The 14,620-nt window shown below is 38.9% G+C and overlaps 1 protein-coding gene across 18 annotated transcripts in view; it reads right to left on the bottom strand.

Annotated features, from left to right (window-relative positions):
• Nucleotides 1-393: 393 nt before the first annotated feature.
• Nucleotides 394-14,620, bottom strand: part of ABI3BP (ABI family member 3 binding protein) — a 180,318-nt gene continuing 166,091 nt past the window's right edge. For all 18 annotated transcript variants that reach the window (XM_067301251.1, XM_067301112.1, XM_067301129.1 and 15 more), the window contains 5 exons: nucleotides 11,175-11,254; nucleotides 9,256-9,285; nucleotides 8,064-8,225; nucleotides 3,657-3,770; nucleotides 394-1,656 (listed from right to left, as the gene is read on the bottom strand). In XM_067301251.1, coding sequence (XP_067157352.1) covers nucleotides 1,541-1,656; nucleotides 3,657-3,770; nucleotides 8,064-8,225; nucleotides 9,256-9,285; nucleotides 11,175-11,254 — 502 coding nt within the window. In that variant the 3' untranslated portion in view covers nucleotides 394-1,540. The remainder of the gene's footprint in view (nucleotides 1,657-3,656; nucleotides 3,771-8,063; nucleotides 8,226-9,255; nucleotides 9,286-11,174; nucleotides 11,255-14,620) is intronic.

Genomic DNA, 14,620 nt, shown 5'->3' with positions numbered 1-14,620 from the left:
AAGGGAGTAAAAAAATAATTTCTGAACTTAAGCACCCTTAATATTGCTCTCACATCAGATGCAAATATATCCAGTAAGCAATAACATGTCATTACTGCTGTTTAATATCTTGTCAGACCTGACAAATCAGGTGTTCATCAAAAATTCAGCATGTGCCTGTTCCAGAAGAAACTGCTTCCTGGAACAGCAATTACCACAGCAACTAATTTTTTGTTTTGATGTACAACACTAAGAAAAACATTTGATTGATTAAAAAATATTTTATTAGTAGTAGTACAGTGTACCTGCAATGTACTTTAAAGGCATTTTCTATAAACGATTATTTCTACTATATATATCTTAGTGTTCCTGTTCATATTTTTTCAATACATTAATAGTGTAATGAATAACACCTTTAAAAAAAAACTACATCTCTTTATTTAGTTCATAAATGTTCAAGCAATACAACAAGTAGCTTTGGGAGAGATTTTAATCAAAATTAAAAGCAGTTTTAAAAGTTCATTTATCACTATTTTTCCTTTTTCCCCAAACAACAAACATTTTCAAACCACTTTTTTCTGTTTCATAAAACAAACTGTACTATTATTATTAGCTTAGTTTTAAATACAGGGGGCTCTCTTCTACATTTTGTATAGCTTTCCAAATCCTCCTGCACTATATATACATTTGGCTTTTGAAGTATTAAGGCTAAACCTCTGAAAACAGTACACTTTAATGAAAAGCCATGGCAGTGGAGGCCAGTTGTATTTTTTTTTCATGTACATATATACCTGTCTGCTTTAATTACAGAAAAACAAACCAACTAAAGCCCTGCCAAGCTAAACAGGCAAATGTTTCTAACTTTTTAGCAATAGGCTGCTCATACTGTTTTGCTGGAGTTGAAGCTTGCATTTGAAAACAAACATGGAAAAAAACCAAAACACACTAACTAACTTGATCATTTAAAGCTGTACATACAATAAACCTACCTGTGTTTTTGGCAGGAATTGTTTTTATGTCTAAGGAGAAAGCTCTTCATGTTTACTGGTTGCAGGATATTAAAAGATTTGGACTCTTTTTCTATTCTATAATTTATGAATGGGGACAGCTAGCTTACAGCACTTTATATTATAATAAAAAAACAGTGAATATTTAAAACTAATGCACACTGCATTCCATGACTGACTTTGCCATAACTGTGCCTTAAACATTTATTACAACACTGTGATAAATAATATACACACCGTATCTTTTAAAATACCATATAAACCATACCTCAAGAATAGGGAGCCAGCTTCCCTATACATTATCCTACACCATGTCCTTAACCTGTTTTTTTTTTTAACCTAAAAACAAATTTGTAAAACAGGATAACTACAGTAAGCAGCCTATGATATTACACAATTAATGCAGTATTGTCATTAGATTTGTATAAACCGTTACACATTAGCAAAATTCTTTAACTGACAGGCATACCATAAACATTTTCATCTTTGAGCTTGCTCTGGGCAGATGGAAGGGGTGGATAGTGATGGACCTCTTTACCAAGTTCATGTCAGGTCTACCATTTCCCAGGTATCGATGTTCCACACTCATACCAACGAACATAGTTAATGTGAGTCTCGCCACCTATTTTTCCAAATTTGACGGGTTCTTGGCGAACTGCCCTGAAAAATCCTAGAACAGAGAACAGAGTCTTGTTGCATGAAACTAAGCCAGTACCTTCCTTTCACTTCTGTGACTTTTGTGTGCAATTCAGTGCATGGGTAAACTAGTCACTGAGCCATCTGCCACAAATGAGTTTGCTGCCCTGTTAAGCTAGGACTATACTATGATTAGCACTGTGAAGCAACTGGAATTTGTCCACCAAACTCAAAGGAGAAAAAGGGGGAAGCACTTGGGATCACCGCAGCCCAGAGAGGGATGGCCTGGCTTCTCTGGAGACTTCTGCTCCCAGCGTTCGCATGGTGGCAGTGCTGGCAAGGAGAGCGGCAAACACCCTGTTCCTCTCCTCCTGCCACTGCCTGGGGCCTTCTCTACATACCAGGCTGAAACCTTCACTGGCAGCCTCTGTTCCTCCTTGCAAAGTTGTTATGATTAAATAGTACCAGTGCAGTAGCCTTCAAACTACAGTGAACCTAAACAAAACTTGACAGTTGGGGATATTTCACACGATCTCCCCATCCTCAAGTTAAATATTGTACCTCCTGCTTTAACTCTGTAGAACAATATACGTATTTCCAATTCAAACAATTTATGCGATGTTAAAAATTGAAGTGAGCAGTTATCCAACCTGATCTTCTTTGCATTTCAGATGAAACACATACAGTTAATTCTGTTTTGAACAGAACTCAATCACTTGCTACAGCTAGGGAGGAACTAAGCAGCAATGAGCAATTTGTCCATTGTTTTCTCTGATCAGTTAATTTACTAGAAATACAACGTTACAGGTAAGGATTTTTTTTTTTTTCCCCTTAAAAAAAAAAAGAACATGTTGAGATTAAAGTTGCTCATGAATAGTCAGTTAAACCCACTAGGCAAAAACAAACAAATTTGTTTTGCAGTGTTTTGTAAACTTACAGGGTAGACAGCTTTTTATATAAAAGCTTTTTGGTATAAAAATATTAAAAAGCAAATCTGATATGGCTGAGCTGTCTACTGTTGTGGCAGTGCCAAATTGGATTCAGAGAATCCCCTATACAAACAAGGTACCTTTACAAATGGGCAACACGAACTGACAAAGGGAAAGCAAAGCCTTCTTAGAAAAAATAAAAATCCACTTGATCACTTGGCAGATCATTTACTTATTCTGCATTCTGAAAAACTGGTAAAAGATTTAGGCACTTGAATTTAATCTCTTCAACTAAATACACTGTTTTTTGCACAACTCCCACCACACATTTCTGTATTTAAGGTGTTTTATAAATGAAGCATTATGTATGTGAAGGTTTTGTTAACACACTGATACTGTATTGAAAACTATTTTGGTGTTTTTCTTAGTAATATATTCCACTATGAACAAGTGTATCTATATAGCCTATCCTCTTACTCCACAAGAGATAGGACTACATCATACTGATAATGCTTCAAACAAGGCAGTAGTTCAGCTGACACAAGGGTACAATTTTGTTATACTCGAGTCTCAGCAACAAGAGAAAAAATAGCTCAGCAGGTCACAGCTGCTTTCAGGACATCTAGTTCCATGCCCACTTCATGAGACCAGACTGGAATTCTAGACAGCCAGGTTGAATTAGTGTACACAGAATTACTGCAGCATGAATTACATTTTCCAGTAATAAACTTTTTAGTTTCTCATTATCACTAAATAAAGCTGTTTCATGCCCAACTGATGATTTACTGCACTTTAAATCAACCTTGCTAGTTTGAGCATAACACTTCATGCCTCTCTGTAAACTCAAATGCATGGCTGGGTTTAAATATGTAAAACCAACAGTGAATAATCTGTTGGAATGTTTTAAATAGGAGAGAGGGTGTTTACTATCTAACAGAACCTGAATCATAACCTCCTTTTAACATGCTATTGCTCATCTTCAAAACCTTCTTGACTCTTCTCTGCCTCCATTGCCCAGCCCAGCAATGCACCCTGAATCCACTGGCAGGAAAACAACAAGGCAATCAAAGGAATTGCGAAGGTTTGCCACAGAGACAGGAGTTACCATCTTTGACTGGTACATCTTCTTGCTGTCCTGTTCTTCCATCTAAGAATGAGTCTACAAATTGGCAGTGATCTTCTCCATGGCCCCTCTGGTCTCCTATGTTATAAAATTTTCCTGAAAGCAAAGAAGCAGCAGAGTTGGAAATCCATATGAAGTTTAGGGAGGGCTATTTCTGAAAACCACCAGAGCTAATGGTCTGAAAACCACCAAAGCTAATGGTCTTTTCATCTCAGGATCTATAGTTGTAATTCAAGCGTTATGGACATACCCCAAGTACAGTGCTCACAGCAGTAGACAATTGCTGGTACCATCTGCTGGCCAAAATCTAATGCCTGAACACATTTTTTCCTGTCCTTATATTTCATACAGTAAGTGAAATCCTGTTCTGACCTAGAGCCTCATCCTGACTGTAACAAAAAGAAGTAAGTTTTGCTACTGATTTTATTGGAAGGCAGGTTTGATCCCCTGTCAGGAAGTTCAGAGTATCTTCAAAGATGGCTTATATACCATCTCGTAATATGTCTAAGGCCTGCTTTATACAGCACCATCTTTTTACAACATGTGCAAGGGATATCCTTTAGCTAATAAATATATGACCTAGGTACTGTAGCTGCTTATCGAGAGAATAAGGTGTGCCCATGTTTATTTGCAGGATTGCTAACAAACAGGACACTTGACTGCAACTAAGTGGAAGAAAAGGTCTCAAGTGCCACACGCAGTGTGCGCTGATGTTGCAGGCTGTCCTTATCCAGTTAATAGACTTACAGCGAGACAATTTCGACAGAGATTTTTACTGATTTGGTTCACAAGACTTTAGTAAAATTCAGTTCAGATGATGGAGGAAAGCATGCAATCTATTCTTCCTCAGCTTTGGCAGGAAACATTTTCAGATAAACTTACTGTTTTTTCTGAACACCCTTCATGGCACTTGCTCTTAATCTGTTCAGCCTCTGGTTATTTGGAGACAAACTAACCAAAGAGATTTAGAGGTAAATCCCTCTCTCCCTAGAATGAGAGATGGAAAATCTTTGCAAAACAAAGTTGCCCCTCATACCTTTTGCTGCTTCCAGTTGTGAAGTTGAAAGAAACAGTGATAGCTTTTAGAAATAGGCTCAGTCCTGAGTCCTCAGGTATAAGCTAAGCAGAAAATCCAGTTACTCATTAGATGTTGGGACTCTGGTAGCCTTGAATCTGTGCCAATCTGGCCATTTGAGAGACGGTGAGGTGGCTTAAAATGCTGCTCTCTGAAGTTCTACTAATAAAGTAGCAGCCTACCAAAAATACATCTTTTTCTTACATTTTTGTAGTCTGCTCAACACTTTACCAAAAAGTCTCACCTCTAGCTGATGGGTCTCTGTGCATGCAGTTCTGCTCTAGCTTTAGAAAATTATTTATTACTGTTTAGTTTTGGCTGTAGGCATATTTTTTTCCATAGGAGAACTGGTCAGAGGGAGTTTCTCTTGGTAAATTTTTGGTCTGAAATTAAGAACATTCAGGCTGCCCAAAACTGCATGTTTTTTTTTTCCATGGCTGTTGAAGGTCACACACAAAAATTATTTTTTTCCTCCCCTCAATAAATACTTTTTTTTGGTGGCCTGATCATCTGGAATGCTTACAGTGACTGCTCTGGAGGACTGTTAAATGAGGTCAGCAGTAGATGCTGGTTTATAGAACAGTACTGGCATGTGTAACATCAATCAGCTTTTCTTCACTAGAGGCAGAATAAAAAAGACATTCATATGGCTAACAAAAGAACAGTAACTTTCAGATATACAAATACTCTTCTGGACCATGACATAAAATATGCATAATTCAAGCACTTGCTATACATAAATTAGCAGTGTTCTCAGTGAATATCTACTACATTCTCACTGTCCAATTACTTCCATAATAAGGAACATCATACCTGAAAAACTTCTAGGTACTGAATGACTAGATTCACCTTTCTCTTCTGTGAATAGTAATTCTAGCATAAATGTAATACTTCTTTTTTTTTTTTTAAATGAGGGAACATTTAACAGTGTTCCCTCATTATGAATGGTCTTAAGCAAATCAGATGCAGTTTTACACACTGTGAGTTCTGCAACAACAGCAGTGTAAATATATGCTAAAAAACAGCCTAGAAAGATATACAATACAATATTATACAATAGTGCATGTACGATGCACCCAAATTTCAAGTTCATTATCCTGCTTAACCAGAAAAGGTTCAGAAGATATTTTTAGTGCAACGTGGAACTCAGACCCCAGCGTAGCCTGTCACTGTCGGCCACTGCCCAGCTGGCCAGGCTGGGCAGAGATACCTCCACTGGCCTCAGGGGCACGATGAGGCAGCATGTGACAGTGAAACACGTCAGAACAAAAGCTTGGCTTCAAACCGGAAACTTTCCCACTCTAATAGAGAGGCCCGTGCCATGTCAGTCTCACTTACCAAAGAGTGGTGAAAAACACAGAACGGCTTTACATTTACATAAACATTTAAACTCCTTCAAATATTGTGACAACTGGCCTGCACTGGTTTCAGCAGTTCAAGTGCAAGAACCAGGCTTAGCAAATGAAATGAATACAATGTGGCTACCATCATTCCTCCCCAGCCAAGTTAAATCTCCAGTCTTCCAGCAAGAACAAAAACAATCTAATGAAAATAGGAAAATGGGCTGCTGATATATTAAACTTTTATTCTAAGATTGAAGTAGCTTTCAGTGTGGTGTTAATTCACTTGATTTAGGGCTAAGGTCTAGTCCTACTAGATTAGCACTGCTATTTCCTCTACTGGCTAGTTTTGTGATATGCTATGCCTCATTGCCAGTTTTTGTTATTTGATCGCAGCTGGTTAGTACAGCAATGGGTGAATGAATGATACCTCTGTTCAAAACAGTCTCTCTTATTCACAGATTTGCCAAGATATTATTTACGATGAGGTATTGCACTTACTATTAACGACAGGGCTTTCCTTCACTGTCTGCTCATGGGGGAATGGTGGCGGGTGCAAGGCCAGGCAACTGATGGTTATATTGGCACGAGCTGCCCTACGCTCTCTGCTCTTTTTTTTCATCCCTGTTCCCACACACAGAGACTGCTGAGCCCTGCTCCTGCGAGGGGCTGAGCTCTGAAATGGGGCAGCTTTGGGTTATAAATTTGATTCTTTCAACTACTGTTTCTATTCGATTCAATCTGATGTGAAGAATGTAACTGCCCAACTTGCACTCAGAGACATTTCCCATACACAGATCTGCTTTACTCTCTGCAGTCTGGATGCTATACTAACACCAGTTGTCAATACAGCTCAGGTAAAAGCCAGGAGCTTCGGGCAGATTATAAACTAAAATATTTCTAAAGACAGCTTGTACAATCCACATGAGATACAAAAGTCTGTTTAAATATCAGTTAACTGAAAAATACTTTTTATAAGCTGTTTCCCCAGCTTACACGCAACGTGGGTCACTTGAGTCAAGTATGCAGCCAGGTGACAAAGCCAGGGATGTCTGCCTGCCCTAGTCACAACCCCCATAAAGCTCAGTCACTCTCAGAAGTGCCACAGGGGATCTGAAGCGAGGAAGGCAGGTTCCCCCAAACTGCAGTGCCCAAACTTGTCAGTAAATACACGAGAAGGCAACACCAAAGCTCTGTAACAGCTGTATATGAACCTACACATGGATATACCCAACTTCTAGAAAGAGCAGGATCAACTCATTCTCAGTAGCCAGCAAAAAGAACAGAGATCAGCTTTAAATATGTCACTTTTTAGTGACCTTAAGACACTGAACAAAATTTGAGAAACTAAGGCTGGGATGTTGCTGTTAGTAATAAACCATTACATAAAAAAAAAAAAAAAAAGGAGGAAAAAAAAAGAGATGGTAAACACAAATGGGTAAAGTGAAAAAAAAAGTAAAATCAGGTGAGTAAAACCTGTTGATTAGAGCAGAAGCCATATATTTAATATATATTAAAATAAGGCCCACCATAATGAATTAACCAGATGTCTACCAAATGGGGTGGGAATGACTGAGCTCTAATCATGGGCTAAAATTAGGTCCTAACCCTGCATTAAGAACTATCCCGGGCCACTTTCTAAATGCAAGATTGGCACCTTTACAACATAAGCTATTCCCTGGCAGAGATCTGGTCTTTATAAGTATTCTGTATGATCCCCAGGATACTAACGGGTGCTGTAAAACAGATGATGACCATGGAGGAGTAACTCGTGCGTCTTGGAAAATCTGGTATCAACCACATCCGTGACTACTGAGCACAGGCAGATTAATATTTATAATTAACCTTTCTATGGAATAGATTAAACATACCTGATCACATTTCAGCAGAGCCAATCTTGTTAAACTTGTTAGTTCTGAACCCATATCTTGAGGGGTGGATAATGTGGACAACATTGACTTGAATGTCTCTTACCTGTAAGCGAGTCGCTGAGGTATATCTTATATCTCAAAGAATTACACAGCTGCACACCGACAAACTTCTTATACCAAGTCCTCTTTACGTATTGTTTCCCTTTGCATTCTGAATAGGTGTCAGAATTGAATGGGATTTCAGTCCAGATAGCATCCTTTCCCACTGCAGGAGAGGAAGAGGGAGGCTTAAGCATGATATGGCATATGGAATGATGTATGACAAATATACTCAAATAAACAGAATTAAAACCTTGATGGAGCAGAATGTACCTTGGAGTATACTAATAGCGCTAGTCACTTGCATTTTGAGCATGAAAGCTATTTTAGGGAAGCACCAAAATGTGCAGATAAGACTGATGCAGTGAAGAGCTTCTGCTGTCTGTGTCAGTGGTGTCAGTTTGGAATAAGTGCACTCTAGGATGCATTGCCTTGGTAGGGGGCAAAGTCTGTGTGTTTGGCAAAACTCTTATTTACAAATTGTGAGATACAGGCACTGCTTTTCAGAGGATTCAAGCCAGGAAAGACAACTCACAGCAAACAGTATGTGATAACAAACAGATAAACAAACAAAAAGTTCAAGTGTCATGAATTACATGGAAAGAAAAGATACCTTAGTGTTTGCCAAAGTGATATCCATTACAAATGCAAAAAGCAGCCCAATTCTCTTGAATGGATCTCAGCTGTTCTTCAAAAGATCAATCCACCTCCCACCAAACACAGCAAGAGTCTTAAAAGGGGCCTAAAGCAGAGCTGGATCAACCCTTCAGAAGCAGACAATTTTTGGAAAGCACAATGGCAGATAAATAGTAACCTCTGAATTGTGCTCTGTTAACTCGCCCACTAAAGTGCAAAGCAGCTTATTCATTTTACAGAGCTTTCTTCTCATTTAACGACCAGGCTGAGACACCACGAGGCTGCCCTTTTCTCATCTGTGTACCTTGGTGTGAAGCCATCCTAGCTGCCACTTGAGCACCACATCACGTTGACTGTGTTCTGCTCAGGTAAACATTTAGCCTGGCATGAATTTCTTACGATATAGGTGGAAGGAGTGAAATCATGTGTGAATACTGTTCTATTCCAGAGCTCATTTAACTGGCACAGTACAGCAATTTCCCCCCCCAATAAAATTATGCTATCTCACTTCTGAAAAAAGTCCTGATCAGAATACACCACCCTATACATAAAAAGCTTACTTGAAATTGGCTCGTTCACTCTTGGGTCCGCTGGGGAAAGAAAACAAACATTCAATCAGACACTGTAAATTGAACTTTCCTGATATTTCAGTGGAAAAGCATTAGTATGCTTTTCTTAGTATGATTTTCTGTAGTTGATATAAGCTCTAATCTGCAAAACAAAGAGTTTTGGAAGCAAAGTTCACTAAATTTTTTGTATTAATTTAAAGAAATAAATTTCCTGTGTCATCGTGTTAAACCAGTGCATCACTGAGCTTTTAAAAATGTTACTTATGGGACAATACCACTCAAACTGGGTTTTAGTAAAATCAAGAGCATAAAAACTGCTACCAGTAAAAAAACAGTTCTACAGCCTTTTTTTTCGGATTTCAATTTTAAAACTTAAATAATAAAAAGGACTCCTCTGTAATACTTGCAGCACAAAACTTTGCTATGAAAGCCCTGAAGTGAGAAATGGATGTGTACCATTAAGAAAAAGCAAAACTGACTGCTTAATTTGTCCAAACTAAACAGCAGACAGAAAGTAAACTGTGTCATTCATGAAAACTGCATTCGGCATAAACATTTTTTCAGTTTTAACAATCTAGGGTTACAAAGAATGTATTCACAGTTTTAAAATATGCAAGGCATAGTCTGAACTCCTCCCTGGCTAATTCCTTGCTCAGCCAAAACTCTGATTCATTCGTGACTGAACACTATGTAAGGACTATTACCATACCTGGCTCAAAGTGCAGCCTGAGAACGTCCCTTTAAAGAGGCTAAATCCATAGTGTGTTTTATACGGTCCTGGAGTACTATAAAGCAATAACCAGATCTACACAAAAAAAATAAATGTCCTGCTTGTACAAAGTCAACAACTCTACAGTCAACCTCCCTGGACGCTGGAATATGGGAAGCAAAGGCATGCTCTGATTCTCACCTCTGAGTCAAGTACGACTTGGGAACCAACCAATGATCAAAACAGGCTTGTATATTCCTCTCTAAGTGTTTCACAAGAGAGTAAATACGATGAAAGAGGGCATACTGGGACTTCAGCATTTCCAAACTGCTATTTCTCAATCCTTCATTTCAGTCAAACAACACACTCATTACACAGCAGTCATTTTGAAAAGGCAGCAGAAGTGCATATAAACATGTCAGCCCAAAGAACAACTGTATGGTCCTCAGAACTTTCCCAGGCTATTGCAGATGAGTTTCACAGATACAGAAATGCCAGGAATACTAATCTTAAATGACTGAGCCTTCTTTAAGTGTAAAGTTAGGTTCTTCAGATTGAATACTAGACACTTGATCTCTCTGTGCTCCGGCTTTTTATTTTCTCCTGCAGTCTGGCCAGTTTATATCCTCTCACAAAAGACCCCTGATCTCAGACTCATCTCCCAGGCATTGCCATAACACGCTCAATAGTAAAAAGCCAGTCTGGAAATAGTACAAAACAAAACAAAACATGCTCAATGAAGCAAGGGAGCCCAAGTATGCTAAGTACTAAGGTCTCACTGCTTTCATAGATCCCAGACAAATGGATTAAGAGTAGTGCACAAAAACGGATACAACAGACACAACTGTAACAAAAAAATCAGTTTACAGATGATGTTAGTCACCTAAAAAAATGTGAACAAAACTTTTTACTACATGGACCAGTAAGTCAGTCAAATGTAAACCATATTCACCTCCTCTCCAGAAATGCTACTCTTCATTTTGCATAATAAAACCTCTATAGAAACTGAGCGTTTTTTAACACATAGCAAACCAGTGTCACAGACAAATTCTTTGAACCTGGTTTTAGGATCCAACCCATAGGACCACGTTGTCTGTTTAATTTGAAGATACTAAACATTAGTTCCCTAGTGGCTGAGCACAACACCAATGATTTCTAAACAGCCACTGTAAATGACAGACAGACCTTTGGAAGTTCTTACCTGATTCAGTACTGAATGCCACAACATTGCTGCTTGGACCTTCACCAAGAGGGTTTCTGGGTTTCACATGGAATTCATAACTGAGGAGTAAAAAACAGGATATGAAAATTTTGCAAACTAAGCATTCTTTTAGGGTCTGGAGCAAGCAAATTGCCAGCACACACTCTGGTGCTACTGGCCTCTTAGAAAAGAGCCAAAAGGCCTTGTTTGTTACTCTGAAAACACTATGACATTCTTTTTCCTAATTGTATAAAGCCTCTCTGAACAAGTAATTTCTCATTCATTTTGACAATTCTTTGCACACATGCTATTAATGTTTGTTTTAATGCACCACTGGTTTAATTCCGTCTTCTCTCACACACAATTCAGTTCTGGCAAAGGGAGCAGTTCACATCAGAAGCAATCTGATAAGGAGAGACTGAGTAAAGCACAGTGCTATTTACTTGCAAATTTTTCATTCACAAGAACACAAACCTCCAATTCAGTTCTTCTCAGACTCACCAACAGTGACAGGCAGGGTCAGTGCCTAAATGCAAAGCATGTCTTCTGCGACCGGTGTTCAGCCAAGGCAAAGATTCAATTACCTGAATATACACTAATGTTAAATACACAAAGTAATAAAAAGATATTGGGCAGTTTCATACTTTTTTCATAGTAATATCGTGCAGCGCCAGTCTATACTTCAGTAACTCATGACCTCTTTTCATCATGACTTTGCTGGAAACTGCATTTTTTCCTCTACTCAGCCCTGGTGAGGCCACAACTGGAGCACTGTGTCAAGAGAGACATGGAGCTACTGGAGCAAGTCCAGCAGAGGGCTACTAAGATGATTAGGGGACTGGAGCAGCTCTCATATGAGGAAAGGCTGAGGGAGCTGGGCCTGTTTAGCCTGGAGAAGAGAAGGCTGAGAGGAGATCTTATCAACGTGTACAAGTATCTGAAGGGAGGGTGTCAAGAGGATGGGGCCAGACTCTTCTCAGTGGTGCCCAGCAACAGGACGCGAGGCAACGGGCACAAACTGAAACACAAGAAGTTCCATCTGAACATGAGGAAAAACTTCTTCACTATGAGAGTGACTGAGCACTGGAACAGGTTGCCCAGAGAGGTTGCGGAGTCTCCATCTGTAAAGACACTCAAAAGCCGTCTGGACACAATCCTGGCAACTTGCTGTAGGTGACCCTGCTTGAGCAGGGGGGTTGGACTAGGTGATCTCCAGAGGTCCCTTCCAACCCCAACTGTTCTGTGATTCTGTGGGAACAGAACTAAATCCTAAGAAAATGGAACAAGACTGGGAAAAAAAAAAAATCCAAGCCAGATGCCTCTGCTCAAGCTTCTCCTACTCCTCGATACTTGTTTAACTTTGATGGACAGGCAAGACAAGGTTGTTTCTAACTCCACAGCTCAGCTAAAATTTAGGCAGTGTTCACAGTTAAATGCTCTAGGTAAATACCTACTGAAAGATAGTCGCAAACCTAAAAATGTAACAAAAAAAGAAATGAGATGGATGAAGTAGGAGAGTTACGAGGAGGAGATGGGACTTGGCTAAGATCTTACATGAATGGCAGAACTAGGAGCAGACTCAGTTTTCTGCCTCCCAGCACCCGCTATCTCAGTGAGCAGCTTCTCAGCTTTTCTGGCTCCAGGCTGGCAGCCCTTAAGAGTTACTCCCTGCACCATGACAGCTCACAGTTTCTCACCCACTGCCTCTGCATGTCCTCCCTGCCAAAGCACCCCAACAAGTAGTAGCATGTGCACCCCCTGTCAACAGCACCCTCTCCATACCTTACCCATGAGTTGTGAGCAATAAACTGTCCCATGCATGCCAGCTACATGGCATAAAAAAGATGAAGATTTTTTCATATGCTCTGGGCACATGAGTAGTGAATCTCTCTTAACATAGCATGTTTTTTCATCAGCTAGACAGATCTATAGAATATGAATCAAAATGGCTATAGGTCTAGAAAATAAGACCTAACTTAGACACTATACAGAATGAACTGAAAATCCCAAAAGTGGGTAATTAAACATCCAGCTCTTGACTCATGAAGGATTACTTATTAGTGATAACTCAGTAGGTCATGAATGTACCATAGCTGAGATTCCTTCCAAACAGCAATTTTCTGAAGAAAAAACATACCACTCTTTGCATGCTTGGAAATTTGTAAACTCCTCTTGCAAGTCCCTACACGAGACAGAATAATTTAATCCAAACTGTGGATTGCTGCTCATTGTTTCTTGGTTCCTGCAAAACCTGAACAGCCTCAGTGGACTCCTCATTGTGCAGCATCAAGTGACTGTTCTCCATCCAGAGCATTCTTAAGACAATTTTTAACTTCAAAACTGCTTACACAAGCAATTGCCTTAAAAAAGAAAAGAAAACCCTAGAAATTATGGGAAATACTTATTATAAACATTGGTATGCTGAACAGATATATTGTGGATAAACCATGGACATTTCTAAGTGAAACACCAGTTTGTTTGGTCTTTAAAAAGTCTATTTGGAGTAATCTTAACATTCATTCAAAATTGCTGCAAGACTGTTTTGAGCCACTCATATTACATTATTGCAGGAGACATTAAATAAATGAAGTAATTAATAAATTCTAGAACACAAAATCTTTGTCATAATCAACTTCAAATTATTTAAATACATGTTTTTAAAAAAATGGACCCAATCAGTTTTCTTTTTTTCTATATTCACATTTGGCATGTGGTACAGTAAGAAGTATTCACATCTAGCAAGAAAGACAAAATCGCTATTATCCAGTAAGCTGTAACACAGCAGTTGAACATCCTTTCTGCATAATCACTGATGTGTAAATGAAGATTCAAGAATACATTGGGTATTTTGAAGGAATAGCTGGGAGATGCACCATTTTGGACAATGTACAAATTAATACATGCCTAGAGATAAAAGACTCCAAAGAAACTCTCTTGCTTCCTTCACAGCAGGAACACTTTATTTAGAGCTATCATCATTTTGATAACTGACAGCTCAATATAGCATGTTCTTTTGCTTTACTAGGAATTTTTGGTCTAATCTTCTTGGTAATAATAGTCTGTTTACGTGACTTTATGTGAAATTAAAAGAGAAATTTGAAGAGCACTGTCTAGGATTTCTGATCTAGAAATTTTTGACTCCAGTGTTGGCTACAAGGAAAGGGCAAAAACAGAGCAGGTGAAGTGCTTTTGTGGAAGTGGGTAGCTGCAGGGAGTCAGAAGGCAATGACCCAGGCATGTGTGAGTAGAGAAGATAAAGATCTGTCACCATATCTGGATCTTACTCGAATATGTAAGGATTTCTGCAAGCTGAATTTACACACCTCTGTCAGCCAGAAAATCACAAGCTGGACAAGACAGTAGAGGGTTTTGAACAAAATTTTAAAAGTTTTGCTTATTTTTGTACAATTACATTGTCCTTGAGAGGTGGTATGTACTACTATGAG

The sequence above is a fragment of the Apteryx mantelli genome, chromosome 1, assembly GCF_036417845.1.
Source record: "Apteryx mantelli isolate bAptMan1 chromosome 1, bAptMan1.hap1, whole genome shotgun sequence".
Lineage (NCBI taxonomy): Eukaryota > Metazoa > Chordata > Aves > Apterygiformes > Apterygidae > Apteryx > Apteryx mantelli.
This window is presented reverse-complemented; position numbering and strand designations above follow the sequence as displayed.